General features: G+C 35.9%; 1 protein-coding gene across 1 annotated transcript in view; it reads left to right on the top strand.

Moving 5' to 3' along the window:
• The window catches only part of TLL1 (tolloid like 1), a 335849-nt gene that overhangs the window by 282838 nt on the left and 34553 nt on the right, over positions 1-18458 (top strand). Inside the window, exons 16-18 of the mRNA NM_001193114.3 lie at positions 1021-1201; positions 8880-9005; positions 11822-11949. Of these exons, the coding sequence (NP_001180043.1) occupies positions 1021-1201; positions 8880-9005; positions 11822-11949 (435 nt within the window). The remainder of the gene's footprint in view (positions 1-1020; positions 1202-8879; positions 9006-11821; positions 11950-18458) is intronic.

Consider the following 18458-nt stretch of genomic DNA (forward strand, 5'->3'; position numbering starts at 1 on the left):
AGTTTTATGATGGAAAAACTACTGCAATTTATTTTTCTCACATACTTTATCCACATGAAACATCATTTTTATTTAATAATTATCTGAAATTTAGAGAAATATTAAAATTAAAAAAAGTATTTTTACAGTAATCTTAGAAAAGCTTTCACATGAGCAGCACTGTTTTGAAAATGGGACTCTTCCTACCAGTTCTGTAATGTCATGTGAGCTTAGTATTGAGTGGCTTCTACTTTCTGAGTTTCCCTAAAGCTGTTAGTTATGGCAGAAATGGCGTTTTGATTCACTAGTTGGTAAAAGTTCCAAAGGATAGAAGTTTATGTTTAGAAGGAAGATAGGTAGATGGTTTTAAAATAAATGGTGCATTGTGGTTGAAGACATTTTTCTCATGGTAGCAGTCTTTATTCATGGAAGGAGGCTTTACAGACTCTAACATATCCTGGAAATCTCAAATTTATGATGAGGTTACTGTCTGGAATGTTGTTAAAAAATTCTGTGCATTTTCATAGTTTAAACTTATTGGCTATTTAAAATAAAGGCATGAGCAAAATCTTGACTTATAGAATACTGGGTTATGTTATCACTTCATTGTTTCATTCATTATATTGATATCCACAAGGAAAACCAATAGGAAACAGCTTTAACCTCAGTAACATTATTCTACTTTTGTGTCAGAGCCCTCTCTAAATAAAAGTTGCAGTGGTAGCAAAATAGATAGAAAATTTATTTCACTTTTCCTAGCAACATTTTGCTTATTCATTACCTAATTAATATCACAAAAAACCAGTAATTTAGGTTGACATATTACAAGGCACACATAATGTGGAGAGTTCAAATCATACGCATTGTTAAACAAATACTCGTCACCCATCTCAGCTTTCCTGAAGTCTGTATATTTGGACCTATTAATCCAGTTTGACCCACAGGAGTGAAAAGGGAAAAACATAATACATTTTTAAAAAACAGCTGTCAATTATCTGATGCTTTCAGATTTGGTGATTACAGTAACCTGTTTATTTCTAGGTATGCAAGTATGATTATGTGGAGATTTGGAGTGGTCTCTCTTCTGAGTCTAAATTGCATGGCAAATATTGTGGTGCTGAAGTGCCTGAAGTGATCACATCCCATTTCAACAATATGAGAATAGAATTCAAATCTGACAATACTGTATCCAAGAAGGGCTTCAAAGCACATTTCTTCTCAGGTATCAGTATTCTCATGTTGCATGTGTATTACAGACTTTCAAGGTGGATTGGCTTAAATTGTATGCTATCCATTCTTCATAGTTTTCTATAAATGAGCTTGGAGGTACACTGAACCCATGAACATTTATCCTAGTTTAATAATTTTTTACTTAAAGTTAGGATATTAATAATAATGGCCCTATGAAATGCAATTGTCAAATACTTAGATCTTCAGTTCATTCCAGTTGCTCAGTCATGTCCCACTCTTTGCGACCCCATGAACCATAGCACGCCATGCCTCCCCATCCATCACCAACTCCCAGAGTCCACCCAAGCCCATGTACATTGAGTCGGTGATGCCATCCAACCATCTCATCCTCTGTCATCCCCTTCTCCTCCTGCCCTCAATCTTTCCCAGCATCAGGGTCTTTTCCAATGAGTCAGCTCTTTGCATCAGGTGGCCAAAGTATTGGAGTTTCATCTTCAACATCAGTCCCTCCAATGAACACCCAGGACTGATCGCCTTTAGGATGGACTGGTTGGATCTCCTTCCAGGCTAAGGGACTCTCAAGAGTCTTATCCAACACCACAGTTCAAAAGCATTAATTTTTCAGTGCTCAGCTTTCTTTATAGTCCAACTCTCACATCCATACATGACCACTGGAAAAACTATAGCCTTGACTAGACGGACCTTTGTTGATAAAGTAATGTCTCTGCTTTTTAATATGCTGTCTAGGTTGCCCATAACTTTCCTTCCAAGGAGTAAGCATCTTTTAATTTCATGGCTGCAGTCACCATCTGCAGTGATTTTGGAGCCAAGAAAAATAAAGTCAGCCACTGTTTCCCCATCTATTTGCCATGAAATGATGGGACCAGATGCCATGATCTTAGTTTTCTGAATGTTGAGCTTTAAGCCAACTTTTTCACTCTCTTCTTTCACTTTCATGAAGAGGCTCTTTAGTTCTTCTTCACTTTCTGCCATAAGGGTGGTGTCATCTGCATATCTGAGGTTATTGATATTTCTCCCAGCAATCTTGATTCCAGCTTGTGCTTCCTCCAGCCCAGGATTTCTCATGATGTACTCTGCATACAAGTTAAATAAGCAGGGTGACAATAAGCCTTGACATACTCCTTTTCCTATTTGGAACCAGTCTGTTGTTCCATGTCCAGTTCTAACTGTTGCTTCCTGACCTGCATACTGGTTTCTCAAGAGGCAGGTCAGGTGGTCTGGTATTCCCATCTCTTTCAGAATTTTCCACTGTTTATTGTGATCCACATAGTCAAAGGCTATGGCGTAGTCAATAAAGCAGAAATATGTTTTTCTGGAATTCTCTTCCTTTTTCCATGATCCAGTGAATGTTGGCAATTTGATCTTTGGTTCCTCTTCCTTTTCTAAAACCAGCTTGAACATCAGGAAGTTCACGGTTAACGTATTGCTGAAGCCTGGCTTGAAGAATTTTGAGCATTACTTTACTAGCATGTGAGATGAGTGCAATTGTGCGGTAGTTTGAGCATTCTTTGGGATTGGAATGAAAACTGACCTTTTCCAGTCCTGTGGCCACTGCTGAGTTTTCCAAGTTTGCTGACTTAGATTTTGTATACATTCTAATCAGATATATCAAAGCCTAGTAAAAACAACACAAAATTATTTTGGCAATATTTTCATACAGAGACTTTGGAAGTGGATAAGGTTAATGATCTGGAGGAGGAAATGGCAACCTACTCCAGTATTCTTGCCTGGAAAATCCCATGGACAGAGGAACCTGGTGGGTTACAGTACATGGGGTCTCAAAGAGTTGGACATGACTGACTTACACTGAACCAATTCACATTAAAAATTCCCTCTTAAAGAGGTGAAATTTGATTAAAAGCCCCTACATTTTAAGAAAATAAGTAAACATCAGTGAAATTCCCTAAATTTCCCAATTTCAAAATTATTCCTCTTAAAAACATTATTCTGAAACTTGTGAAACTTTAAATCCATCTATTGATTAGTTTATAAGTATTAATACAAATTAATACTATTAGTATGTGTTTTTTATTGAGTTAAATTTTCTAATTTTTATTTTTATAGTTAGTTTGTAACATTTTATAGACAATTGAATAAATATTTGCTGCATTGTGTATGTTAATCCAGAAATTTTTTATGGAGACATAATCTTAAGTAGTTCTATTTATAACCAGTTCTCTAAAAAGTTCAGAAGTGGTTATGATTTATGAAAACATAATGAGAAGTGTTTAGCTATTTTTCCACATAACTTTCCCCAGAAATTTATCAAGAAATTCAATTTAAAAAGAAACAGTATTTATTATAAGTGAATTCATATTATATAGAAAGGAAAACTATTTAAAATATGTTCTAGCTTTATTGCAACTAAGTGATGCATCAAGAGAGAAAAAACACAAGGATATATACTTAGATTTTTAATGAATAAAATGAAATTAAACTATAGCATTATTTTTAAAATACAATTATTAATATCTAATGAAATAATCATATTGAGATTTTACTAATGTTTACACATAACTTTGATTTTCAATAAGCACTTTAAGAAATGGAATTAGAAGAATGACTCTAAGAGTTTATTAGCAAAATAATACAGATTTCTGTCACTTTCATGTTCAGCAAAGTAAGAAATCATTGCATAAATTCTTAATGTCTTAAAATAGTCATGCTATAGTTTGAAAATCTAGAAGTTATTGTTTTATACAGCAAAATATCCATAAGCTCCTCTACAAAAATTAGTGTTATTTACTTCTGATATTAAGGGTGTGTTATAAAGCTATATAATGAAATAGTACAAGTAAATAAGGAAATTATGACTATAAAACTAAGGTTATTTGAAAATGATATTGAATTACATATCTATTAAATTTTTATGTATTTTGGAATATAATAGACAAAATGTCTAATAATATAGACATTTTCTAGAAGATAGCTGATTCAACAATATATTATCATTGGTTCAACAATATATTACCATTATTTTCCATGAATGAATGAGGTTTGTTTCTAAATAACAATAATTACTTTATATGAAGTAAAGCCTAACTTAATTTTATATGATATTGTATTTGAATACAATTATGCAAATCTGCATAGGTGTACTTGATATAGTTTACTTACTTTAAGGGATTAAGCAAAATTAACTGTATTCTAAGAACAAAATTATTTTTCATTAAATAGGTTAAACTTAAAGGAAATGTTAGTAGGATTTTGTGCATGTAAAAATTACATTTGGGAAGCTTGAGTTTTACTTTAATCACAGTGTTTGTTATTTGGAAATAATATAACAAATAACTTCAGGCAATGAGAGCTGCACATAGACCTTCCACCTTCTTTAGGCAACCCTGTAGTGGTAAAAAGATGCAATGATGGCTTAAAGGATAAGCTCATTAAAGCCCGGATTTCTTGACTCTGAGTTCCTTTATGTCTGTTACAAATATGAGAAGTCAGATAAAATGATTTGTGTGATTTTTCTTCCTCTATATTCAAGTGATTTCAACTGCCCTGATTCTCATCTTATCCACCTTTCAGTGTTTATAGATATTTCTCTACACTGTTTCTCCTACACAACTTTTTTTTTGTTTTCTCATGGGAAGATCATAGATATTTTTAGAATAAATTCAACCTGATATTATCCTAACAAAACTTTAAATATTAGTGTGATTAATTTCAAGTAGTAACACAATTAAAGCTCTTCTATGATTCTGAATCTAGTTCCAAGTTTCATGATTAATGATATTTAAATACTTGCATATTTTAGAAAGAGGAAATTGTCTGAATTGTTGCTCTCAATAGAGCTTATCAGAGCTCATTTGAAGGTGATTATTTTTTCAACAGTTTTGTGTTGAAAACTGTGTGTCTTGTATGCATGCACACACGCATGAGAGGTATTGTGTATGTGTGTATGCGTGAGTGTGGACAATATTTGTTTTATATCTGAGCATTTATTGTAAGTGTATCTGCTCATATATTGTTCTGGTCTGGTGTGTGGACCCTTTACTTCTTTTTCCTACAGACATGGAAGTGTTCTGCAAAGAGAAAGTTTTTATTTTTGAATCTTGCAAGAACTTGATATAGGTTGCCACTTCAGTTCCATCCAGTATGTATTATTCATAGACTGATGGTCTCTGATAGTCTCAGAGATACTCTGCAGGCCTCTGATGGGGAAATGCCACCTCCTTTTTCCCTAATAATGGACGTTTCCTTTATCTAACATGAAGGAATGGAAATCAGATATGTCCATTCCAAAGAAGGAGGCTAATTTCCACCTAAAAATTAAATGTTTTCGATTTCTACTCAATAAAACATTTATTTCTCTTTAATAAAAACAGTTCTTAAAATCCCATGCTGACAGTATGAAAATGCTAGAAAATTTCAAATGAATCATTGACAGAATTATCAATTATTGAACTCATTCCGCAGACAGTCTGAGAAATTTTTAAAACTCCATATCCTCCTTCCTTCTCTCTTCCTTGGGATTTTCATTGTTCAAAATATTTGTAGTTTGTGTCCTAAGAAGATTAAAAGGAAAGAAAATGAAAACAGAATTATATTTGCTAATGTTTTTCCCTCAAATTTGATGATTTTTATAAAAAATTCAGAATATGTTTGTGTAACTCATCTTTAATGACATTAAGTTAAATAAATAGCTTTCTTTGTGTGATGTAGGAAGTCTGGATAACTTCAAGTATTCCAATGTTTACTGAAATTTTCTCTTTTCATATTGACTATTTGGCATGTGTGGGCAGTTTTGTACACTGCTTTGTTGGGCATGATGACTTTTATATGCTGCTTTTTTGCCCAGGTTTGAATTTTAGCTTAGTTTAGATTAGCTTACACATATATTCTAGCAATATATTTGGTAACTTTAATTTCATGTGACATTGATTATATTAAGCAATGTTTGATGTAGGGAAGAAGGAAACATTAATTAATTGGGACACTGAAAAATAATAGGATACTTAGACAGTATGATATATAAAATATTCTCCCTCTTGTTCCTCATTTTCTTATTCCTCCTCTAAAAATTATTTTTAAATTATTATTATTTTTCCAGCACAACAGAAATATGAAAATCTGGCTACAAAAACTATTATTCCAATATGAATTATTTCACTTTCAACTTTATTTCCCTGTACTTACCATTACTACAAATCAGATTATGTTCTATCAAATCTAAAGAAAATAACTCTCCTTAGAAATATCATGTAGCAACATGATATTTATACTACAAGGAACTTTAAATGTTAGAAATATTCTATGTTTTGGAATTATTTTCATTGTAAAATGACTATGGGTTGAAAAATTTAGCATATTAACCCGTGTTCTTTTTTAACATTTTTTGTCTCTCATGCATGGCGTCTAACAGATCCAAATGAAGGGATGACTCAGGTGGTCCCTGCTCTGATAGGTTTCTCACTGAGTAACCTGTTTACCAGCCAATTGCAAATGTAAACTAATTTCTTAAATGTAAAATACAATTGTTAGATATCCAACTAACTCTCAAAAATCTGGTTGACCTAGAATACAGCCATAGTTCACTATATCAGATTTTAAGATTACCAAACAATCATTGGATAAATATTTTATAAGAAATATGTATCTATTTCAGAGTAATTCTAGCACCAGAAAATTTTTAATTGGCTCTTCCCATTTACAGTGATGCAGTGTATTTGACATCAACTCATAAAGAAGTATTTTTCCAAACCATCTTAGGTAAACAGCCCCTGGACAGGCATATTAAAATAAGAAACATAAATCATCTCCTGATTGTCTGAACTAGGAAATACGGGTAGTGACAGCATGCGAGCAGGGAGTCTAGTTCTCCACTCATCCTTTCCACATGGGCCATTTATAAACATCATCTGTAGTTTTCACAGTTAAGGTAAAAGTACTTCCAAATTATGGACTTCTTGAAAATTAATCTTGCAAGGCTACTTTCTATTAATTTCTGATTTCTTATACACTTTATTTAATATTTGATGCTCTTTTAGAGATAAATTTTATTTTATTTTTTTTTCTTATTTGCTTAGCTTCAATATTAAGTATTAAAAGTGTTATGGAAGTCTTAAGGACAAGTAAAGAACACTTAAACTGCAGCTATATTGATCCTGATATGTTATTAAAAATTTCAAGACTGTCTATATGTATATTCTATATTGCCAATGCATGAATATATCCCAGAAGCATGCATGTGGTATATCATGTTATCAGTCACCAAAATGGGAAAAAATAAATGTATTCACAAATATTAGTATCAGATTCTTGGATAAAATGGCTTTCCTACACCCATATCCATAGGGGGAATACTGATTTGATTAAGACAAGCAAAAAAAAAAATAAAATAAAATAAAACAAGCAAAAATAGTATTTGCTATTTGTGTGCCACCATGAGCTCACAAACTCTCCCTAGAAAAAATCAATTGATGGTGTAACTTTTGAATTCAGCCTAATCTCTGATGTGACTGTCATGTGGCTTTTTGTTCGCTGTACTATGGGAGTGGGGAAGGTCTGAGTGAAGAATTATCATATCTATGTGTCAGGAGCAGAGGCCAGTTTTGACTTTAATGGACAAGCCATTCATGGAATGACTGCTAAGCAATGTAATGTGGTGGCTGATGCCTCTCACTGAATTGACTGCCTGCTAATAGAGTTGGGATTTTTTCCCTGTAGTGAATTTGTTGGTTATTTCATAGAGCTCATATTTCGTATCCTAACCTTTACTTCACGGAGAAGGCAACGGCACCCCACTCCAGTGCTCTTGCCTGGAGAATCCCATGGACGGAGGAGCCTGGTAGGCTGCAGTCCATGGGGTCACTAAGAGTCGGGCACGACTGAGGACTTCACTTTCACTTTTCACTTTCATGCATTGGAGAAGGAAATGGCAACCCACTCCAGTGTTCTTGCCTGGAGAATCCCAGGGACCGGGGAGCCTAGTGGGCTGCTGTCTCTGGGGTCGCACAGAGTTGGACACAACTGAAGCGACTTAGCAGCAACCTTTACTTCTAGCACACTAAAAGCTCTTTTATGGAATTACTTATTAATTAACTGGTTTGCTTGAGTAGATTAATTTAAAACATATTAATTGTTTTTCCTTCAGGATAATCTAATGATGCCTTTTTCTGTCTTGGAATCTTATAAAATATCCAGATTTATTAATGCTAAGCATAACTGCAAAGTTAATGGAAAAAATCAGCTACAGTAGTTATAACAAGTGATTTTTAAAAATGAATGCACACAAATCTTGGAACCTTGTTTAGCCTCTGTCTACATGCCATAGTGAAGGATTTCACTCCATTTATATGCCCTTATTTGCATTTAATCAAATTATTCACAATTTTTAATTGATTTTAAAAGTTGACAATAAATTTTTAGGATTATTTGGAAAAAGATTCGTTTATTTCCTCTGCCCTACTCAAAACTTCTCCAATAGAGGAATGAAAGAGGACTACATGTTGTCATCCTTGTGTAAGTGATCTCGGAAATTCAATTCATGGCACAAGGCTCCAAGCTAAACAAGGACTAGGTAGAATTAAGTCACTATAATTTTTTTGTTTGGCTTTATTTTGGGAACAGGGAAAGCTGTGACTTAGCTTACCCTTTGCCAATATTAACTACAACTAAATGACTCTCCTTTGATATCCTTCATTTTTAAAGTTACTTATTAATCTATGTGGTTATCTCTTTGCTAGACAAAGATGAGTGTTCTAAGGATAATGGCGGGTGTCAACATGAGTGTGTCAACACAATGGGAAGCTACCTGTGTCAGTGCCGAAATGGATTTGTGCTACACGAAAATAAGCATGATTGCAAGGAAGGTATGAAAGAAAGGTCATTTTTTCTGATGATATCTAGAACTTCATGCAGTTTGGGTAAAGCACTGCTTCCAGGTACAGTTAATCATATCAGTGAGTAGAAATTGTTAACTGTTCAAATGTCAAAAATAAAAATACACCCAGTGTTCAAAGATCCAAATCACACTATTGGAAACTTTGTATTACCTCAAGGTTCTGCACATCATGCATAGGTGGCATTAGAATAACTGTATAACAGATGCAAGAGCTGCCATGATGCCGTCTGGCAGCCAGGAAAGCACTGCATTATCCACCAGTCTTCATATAACAGGCCTCATACCCGTCTCCATATTTAAACCGCTGCTAAATGCTTTGCATTTGGTTTAATTTCCCTCCCCAACATATCTTATATATGTGATGCATGAATGCTGTCACTTAAATACCAGGCATCTCAAACTCAAATGCCTACCATAAAAAAGACATTTGAAAGTACTGTGCCATTTAGAGTTTGAAGTCATGGTTTCCCACCCCACTCCCCAACACACACACACACACACACACACACACACACACACACACAGCATCTTAGTAGCGCAGTATTAGCCTATCAGCTTTTGGTCCTACGTTCTCACTATATTCCAAGGTTTTATAAAGACATTTATCTTCATCTCCTCAGCCAGTGTGAGCTACATGGGGAAAAGATATAGTTACTCAGATCTTATTTCTTTCTTCCTTTATTTCTTCCTTGTTTCTATTTTGTTTAAAAAGAAAATAAAGCTTTCTATTTAACTTGGATTTATTACTAAGACAAGTGTATAACTAGTCATTAGTACAGGTAGAGTGGTAGGTGCCTGACTAGAATCACAATTACATAGTAATTCTTTGTATGCACATTTGAATCCTACAGAATACCCTGAATTGACCCTCATTCCATTAGTTTCATTCAAATATGGTCACATCATATTTTTCCCCTCTATTTCACTAAATTAATGACGTTGCACAGAATTATATGCAAGATTTTTTTTTCTCTTTTTACTTTCATGTATAAACCAATGAGATTCTGATATGTGAAACTTGGTATTCTAGTAAATCAATAGGCTGGGGAATAGGCCCAGTTATTTTGAGATATGGAAGATGATTTAGAAAAAAAAAAGTGTTTACAGAGTGTGCATGTAGTGACTCACAGGTAGCAAATAAATTTAGATATCCAAAGTTTCTCTTTATAATAAATATTTTCAAGAAAGGACTTTCTAGAAAACTTCTTTTATATAGATGTATTTCCAGGCACCCCTAATGACACTCCTCTTTTCTGTCAGTAAAGGGGCTGGATTTTGTTTCACTACTGCTATGATACTCTGTACCTTATACACTTCAGCAGCAAGCCTCTTGGCTTTGTCTTATAGGCTATTTGCCGGATCTGGAAGATTCCACATTTCATATGAGCAAGGCAAGGACAGGGATAATGGAACTTAGAAAACCCTTATCAAGACAGCACTCAGACTTTTAAGTTTTGCTGTATGAACCTATGCTGTTTAAAACGAGCTAAACTTCAATCTTTTTTTTTTTTTTTTTGCATTTCTTGGTTACAAATGCAATTCCCTGTGGAAAGCTGGCACAGTTAAAGCAAGGGTTTAGAAAGAAGGCAGGCACCAACAGCACAGTAGTGTCAGTCATTTTACCCTTATTGTGCAGCACTACTATTTAACAAGTGTTTTGTTCATATAGTAAAGTGTTTCCCCTGAGATTTCTTAGAAATTTTCAGAGAATTAATTATATTTTAGAATGGGTGACATAATATACAACAAATAATTTCCAGTCTACACAGGATACACAGCATAATGCTTCATAAATTATATAGTTAGAACACAGTTTGAGGACACAGTATTACATGTTTTGAAGTTTGATATTAGAAATATTGTGTCTTCCCCAGTGGCTCAGCAGTAAAGAATCCGCCCGCAATGCCAGAGCTGCAGGAGATGCAGTTTCAATCTCTGAGTCAGGAAGCTGCCCTGGAAAAGGAAATGGCAACCTACTCTAGCATTCTTGCCTGAAGAATCCCATGGACAGAGGAGCCTTGGCAGGCTATAATCCATAGGGCCACAAGAGTCATACAAAGCTGAAGCAACAGTGCACGCATGCATTAGCAATATTGGATGCCCTCCCCCAAGATGAAGTTATTTAAACTGTGTAATATCTAAAAGAAATTTCATATTAATTGAATGACATGTTTTCTAAATTAGTTCTGAAGCTAGTAGCTGTTTTCCCCTCAGGGCTTCATTTTACTTTGATGAAATTACAAAGAATTTACTTTAGCAGCTAAAATTATGATTTAGATATTCAAGCATATACTTTAACAAAGGGAGAGAAAAAATATAAAGATATGATTCATAAAGTGGCTTAGTGATCCTAGTTAACTATAAATGATGTTTATGTTAATAGGAAAAATAATTGAAAATGACATAGTCCATTGATTTTTGTTGTGACATTGCATTAAATGTTTTGTACATACCAAGAGTTGATACCTTTGATTATCAATAACATTACTCTGTTAAATTTTGAGCTTATAAATCCAGCAGTTAAAAATAATTCATTTTCTCATTGCATTTATCTAATTCATTATAAATACTTAATTTCATGTGAACTCAAAAACAGTCACTGTCTAATTACGATTATGTGCGGCAAAATGTTTGCCAAAGCAGATGAATATGGTAAGTGGTAGAGTGATGATTAGTTATTCAGGAAAATTTTTCAGCAAGATAGTGTGCAAGTAAGCTGCCTCCTGGATGGCCCAATCCTGGGCTAGATTTACACACTAATTGATACTATCGTTATTGGCACAGCTGAGTGTGAACAGAAGATTCACAGTCCAAGTGGCTTCATCACTAGTCCCAACTGGCCAGACAAGTACCCAAGCAGAAAAGAATGCACATGGGAAATCAGTGCCACTCCTGGTCATCGGGTCAAATTAGTAAGTGAGCACGTTATTCTCTTTTTCTGTTAAGCTGCTTGCTAATGTCTTGCACATGCACAGCTAGTATGTGGAAATAAAATAATAAAATGAATGTTTATTTAATTGAATTGAATTATTAGACAGATGGAAAAGACTTTCTTATGTTTTCCTACTAACGTTGATTAAATTCCTGATTCCCTAATCAAAGTGATAGTAATGGTAGCTGTGTAGTTCTCATACAGTCTTCTTATCCTGGATGGGAAGTTTTAAAAGGCATTGCCAAAGTTACTGCAAAACAATAAGTTTTACTTCCTAATATGTTATTGAAAATAATGTTTTGAAATGGAGATGTAAACAAAAAAAAAATTCAAGAAGAAAACTATAAGTATTCACTTCAACTTACCATAGTAAATTCTATAGCGTCAATTCTATGTCTACATGCAAAGCATATGTGCTTTTTAATAGAAAACTAATTTTGTCTTGTGATTTCCGGAGTGTTATTTTTGCATAATGTAGCTGTCCTGTTTAGATGAGTACTGATATCATTAGACTTCTTCCAAATTCAAAAATGAATATAATGTTCATCCTCTCTCTTGTATTCTTTGAGTCTTGCTTTCTGTCCTGGTCATCTGATAGTACATCTTATATTTCGTAATAGACTACAGAATACTTGAAGAGTACAATTTAAAGAAACAGAATCATAGAATATAGAAATTTTGACAATTTTCTGCACTATGCTATTGTCAAAAGCAGGAAAGAATGCCAAGTAGCAAGGCTTAGGACAGTCTAACAAGAACCATAATAAAGACAAAGAAATTGTGTTAGGAATGAGGCTACAAGTCCATAGTAGCTTATTGGGCCAATCCAGCCATAAAGTTAATTTTAAAGTTCTGTTTGAATCCTTTTCTTCAGTGAGGATTGTTTTTTTTGTTTTTTTTCCAGTAAAGGTATCTTATTCACATGCAGTCTAAGAATAATAATATTAGAGACTGTCATTGAGACATTCATATTCCTACTATGGAATTCTTTCCAATCACCATACTTGTAAAACCTCAATAAATGACTTCCTAGACAGAGACATGAATTAATTTCAACCATTCTTTGGAATGATCCTAGGTGCTAAAATAACAGCACTGTAGGAACTTGATTGCTTTCCAGTCCTGTTCAAAGCCCTGGTTGAGAGGAACACTCTCTGATGCCTATGGACTGAGATACAGAAGCTGCATTCATCAGTGCAGTAGCTAAGGGAGTTGGGAAAATGGATTTTCCTGAAGATTTTTGTGTGTGTATATGTAGATCCAAGTTTTGATTCATATCATATTTATTTTCCCTGAAGAATTTCTTTTTGTATTTTATATAGAGTATGTCTATAAATTTTCATTTTTTGAAGATATTTTCTTTGGGTATAAAGTTCTAAGATGGCATGTTAAATATGTATGCTCAGTCACTCAGTCATACCCGACTCCCTGTGACCCCATGGACCACAGCCCGCCAGGCTCCTCTGTCCATGGGGTTTCTCAGGCAGGAATGCTGCAGTGGGTGGGCATCTCTTCCTCCCATGGATCTTCCCTGGCCATGCTTCACCACTAGCGCCACCTGCATGTTAGATTCCTGACTCTTTTATTTACCATTTGTGATGGGTTTTAATGTCTGTGGTAAATCTTTATTTTATTTCTATGGTTTTTTTCTCTAATTTTTTCACAATTTTTTTTATCAGCACTTTGAATATAATGTATCTAGGAGTGTTGTCTGTCTGTGTAGTAATTTGCCCTTCTGAGAAGTCTAAATTTCTTGCATCAGCATTGTGATATCTGTCATGAATTTTTGAAAACTCTTGCCCATTATTTCACAATTCTCCTGCATTATTATCTCTTCTTCTGCAACTCATGTACACATATGTGATATTGTTTCATATTATCCCATAACTCTTGAATTCTGTTATTTTTTGCCACCCTTTTCGAGTTTGGGTAATTTCTAGAGACCAATCTTAAATTTCAGTGATTGTTATTCAACTGTCTTCAGTCTATTGATGAGTTTGTCAAAGGTGAACTTTATCTATCTTTTTTTATTTCTAGCATTTCCATTTGATTCATTAGTAGAATTGCAATGTGTGTTGGTCTGCTTAGGTTGCCATAACAAAATACCACAAACTGAATGTCTAAAACAACAAAAAGTATTTTCTCACAGATCTGGAGGCTAGGCCTTCGATATCAAAGTGCTGTGAGGATTGGTGTCTGCTGGGGCCTCTGTTCTTCACTTGTAGATGGTTGCTTCATCACCCTCACATAGCATTTCCTCTGTGTGTGTGTGTGTGTGTGTGTGTGGAGAGAGAAAAAGAGAGACAGAGAAAGAAAGTGGGCACTTGTGTCTGTTCATCTTCTTATAAGAACATTAGCTCTGTGGGATTAGGCCTCACCCTTATGACCTCATTGGGATTAGGGCTTCAGTGTACAAACTTGGCAAGGAGGCACAATTCAATTTATAATACTCTCTCTCCTGAAATTTCTCATTTGATAGATTAAACATAGCAGTCATCTTTGAGTCTGTTCTGATGATTATATTCTCTCTTAACACTGTGTTTTTTTCCTTGGCTTTTTGTGTGCCATGTAATTTTTGATTAATCATCAGATAATATGTGTTTAGGGGGCTTCCCTGATGGTTCAGCAGGTAAGAATCAACCTGCAAAGCAGGAGACACAGGAGACGTGGTTTCCCTTCCTGGGTTGGAAAGATCCCATGAGGAGGGAAATGGCAACCCACTCCAGTATTCTTGTCTGGAAATCCCATGGACAGAGAAGCCTGGCAGGCTACTGTCCACGGGGTCACAAAGAGTCAGACATGACTGAGCGACCAAGTATGTATTATATATTTAACAGTAGAGACTTTACATCTGGAAATGGACACAGCTCAGGCTGTGTTAGGCTGTTAGTGAATATGTATACATGGGAAGGGATATTGCTGAGTGAATATAGTCAGTAATCAGCTGAGTTTGGATTGTCTTTATCCTATGATTGCCTTCAGTGGACCATTGGCTTTTAATTCCTTTGTTTTAGCTTGGAGGCTGAAATTTCAGATGCATTTTCTCAATATTTCATCTTTAGCTTTAGCTTCCTCATTCATGTCTACCACAACTGTATACCTCTTCAGACTTTTTTCAGTCAACCAGTGAAAGACTGCAGTTTCATGCTTCTTGGTACTTGGTACTCTGGTGGTGAGAGAAGGGGGTTCTCCACCTCAGACAGGATCTGTTTTTAGGTGTTAGAAATATCCTTTCCCAGTGATCTTGCCTCTTCTCTTCCTGACAGCCAAATGGCATCTCATATCTCTGGCTGATCTTCCATGGGAGAGTCTTTTTCTTTGTTTTTTACCTCTCCCATGTGTTAGAAGGTCTCTGGTATTATTGGAGTAGGCTCCTGGGTCCAAGACTTCCCCAGTTTTATTTGTTCATTTGTTTTTCACCTTGCTACAGGGAGTCTACATGTTTGCCCTGGTGGTGACAGGTTTCTACTCCTCCCCCAGAAGCTTATTTCATTTTCCACAGAAGGGTTGCAATAGAACTTCATGCTTTTCTCCCAGAAGTGACCACTTTCCCATCCAAGCCTACAATAGGAAGGAAGGTACTTGTCTATCTCCTGCTCTTCCCACATCTTTCTCATGAGCAGGAGATTGAGGTCCATGGGGAAGAGCCTGCACGTGTGTAAAAACTCCTGTGTCTATAGATCTTAGGATGCTGTATCCGACTCCACACCTGACCTTGACAGTACATCACAATTGTAGCTAAATGCATCTAACTTAATTATATGGCACCCTAACTGTCTTCTGTCACTGGTGAGCGGATGTATGTGTCTCATCTTTGCTTGACAGGGCCTGTGAGTGAGTGCATTGCTAGTGACTTTGGCTCTTTGATATGTTCAGCAAAGTTGTGATTTTGTTTACATAGGTTTTTTTGTAAGGTTGTTGTTCAGTTGTTCAGTCATGACTGTTTGTAACCCGATGGACTGCAGCACACCAGGCTACCCTGTCCTTCACTGTCTCTAAGAGCTTGTTCAAACCCATGTCCATTGAGTTAGTGATGCCATACAACCATCTCATCCTCTGTCATCCCCTTCTCCTCTTCAATCTTTCCCCAAATCAGGGTCTTTTCTAATGAGTTGGCTCTTTGCACAGGTAGGGTAGAATAATACTAGTCCCAGCATTCTATGATATATCCAAGAAGAAATGGAACTTCTAATATACATCAACTTGAAAATATGTCAATAACTTTATTTGTACATAATTATATACCTGTCAGCTTATTGAGCATCCCTTTCAACTCTAGGACAGTCTGCTTCTTCACAAATAACAGGCAAATATTCCACATGAAGATCAGGAAACAGTCTGGTCAACAATGATTACACCTGCTAGTATCCTAAGAAGATAATTTTTAGAAGGAAAATAAGAGCTTTAATGCAACTGCTTATCTCTTTTTAAGTATTTGACTTTGTGATTTTGTAGAAGTAGTTGCAGTCTAAGCCAGATTTTGTCAACATTAACATGCATCAGAGTTACCTGAAAGATTTGCTAAAACACATTTTTGCCATTCTGAGATTTCTGAGTCAGAGCATAATATTGATTCTACTCTCTTACATCATTAATCATGTTCATATAAAATCTGGCCCACAGTATCACTTCAACAATCAGTATCAGCAGAAAGTATGTAACAGATTTGCTACCAACAAGTGTTATTTTAATGCTATACCTTCTGCTACTGCTGCTAAGTCGCTTCAATTGTGTCCGACTCTGTGCGACCCCATAGATGGTAGCCCATCAGGCCCCCTGTCCCTGGGGTTCTCCAGGCAAGAACACTGGAGTGGGTTGCCATTTCCTTCTCCAATGCAGGAAAGTGAAAAGTGAAAGTGAAGTCATTCAGTCGTGCCCGACTCTTAGCGACCCCATGGACTGCAGTCTACCAGGCTCCTCCGTCCATGGGATTTTCCAGGCAAGAGCACTGGAGTGGGGTGCCATCGCCTTCTCCAGTCTCTTTATAGACCAGGCAAAACACAACAACGACAAAGAGAGCTGTGGTAGCCCCATGTGTGCCACGGAGCTTTCTTTACAACTCACAGTTATTCCTCTTATGTTAGGCTGCATGGAAAAATAAGAAATCATTTATATGTATTTTATTATATAAAAGCAAAGAAAAGGAAGTTTTCCCTGAAAACAATTCCATCAGATCAGATCAGATCAGATCAGTCGCTCAGTCGTGTCCGACTCTGTGCGACCCCATGAATCGCAGCACGCCAGGCCTCCCTGTCCATCACCAACTCCCGGAGTTCACTCAGATTCACGTCCATCGAGTCAGTGATACAATCCAGCCATCTCATCCTCTGTCTTCCCCTTCTCCTCTTGCCCCCAATCCCTCGCAGCATCAGAGTCTTTTCCAGTGAGTCAACTCTTCGCATGAGGTGGCCAAAGTACTGGAGTTTCAGCTTTAGCATCATTCCTTCCAAAGAAATCCCAGGGCTGATCTCCTTTAGAATGTATAGAACAGTCTTTTGGACTCTGTGGGAGAGGGAGAGGATGGGATGATTTGGGAGAATGGCATTGAAATACGTATAATATCATATATGGAACGAGTTGCCAGTCCAGGTTCGATGCACAATACTGGATGCTTGGGGCTGGTGCACTGGGATGACCCAGAGGGATGGTATGGGGAGGGAGGAGGGAGGAGGGTTCAGGATGGGGAACACATGTATACCTGTGGTGGATTCATTTTGATATTTGGCAAAACCAATACAATATTGTAAAGTTTAAAAATAGAATAAAGTTTTTAAAAAAAAGAAAGGAAAAAAAAGAAAAGAAAATGGACTGGTTGGATCTCCTTGCAGTCCAAGGGACTCTCAAGAGTCTTCTCCAACACCACAGTTCAAAAGCATCAATTCTTTGGCGCTCAGCCTTCTTCACAGTCCAACTCTCACATCCATACATGACCACAGGAAAAACCATAGCCTTGACTAGACGAACCTTTGTTGGCAAAGTAATGTCTCTGCTTTTGAATATGCTATCTAGGTTGATCATAACTTTCCTTCCAAGGAGTAAGTGTCTTTTAATTTCATGGCTGAAATAATTTTGAGAGGTTTAGTCTTCTTTCTTGGAGAAGGAAATGGCAACCCACTCCAGTGTTCTTGCCTGGGAAATCCCATGGACATATTCATTAAATTTTGTCTTTATGGGGAGGGAGGAGGGAGGGGGGGTTCAGGATGGGGAACATTTGTACACCTGTGGCAGATTCGTGTTGATGTATGGCAAAACCAATACAATACTGTAAAGAATTAACCTCCAATTAAAATAAATAAATTTATATTAAAAATAATAATAATGATTTTTCTGTTATAAAGCAGAATATGAAAATTAAGTAGAATTGTGTGTATGAGTGATTATATCAGTTCTAGAGGATTTCTTGTATTCTTGCACATACTTTCTCTTATAAGACCCTGGAATATTATCTTCATATAAATGCAGTAAACTAGATAACTGGGATCCAAAGAG

Source organism: Bos taurus, chromosome 17, assembly GCF_002263795.3.
Source record: "Bos taurus isolate L1 Dominette 01449 registration number 42190680 breed Hereford chromosome 17, ARS-UCD2.0, whole genome shotgun sequence".
NCBI classification, from domain to species: Eukaryota; Metazoa; Chordata; class Mammalia; order Artiodactyla; family Bovidae; genus Bos; species Bos taurus.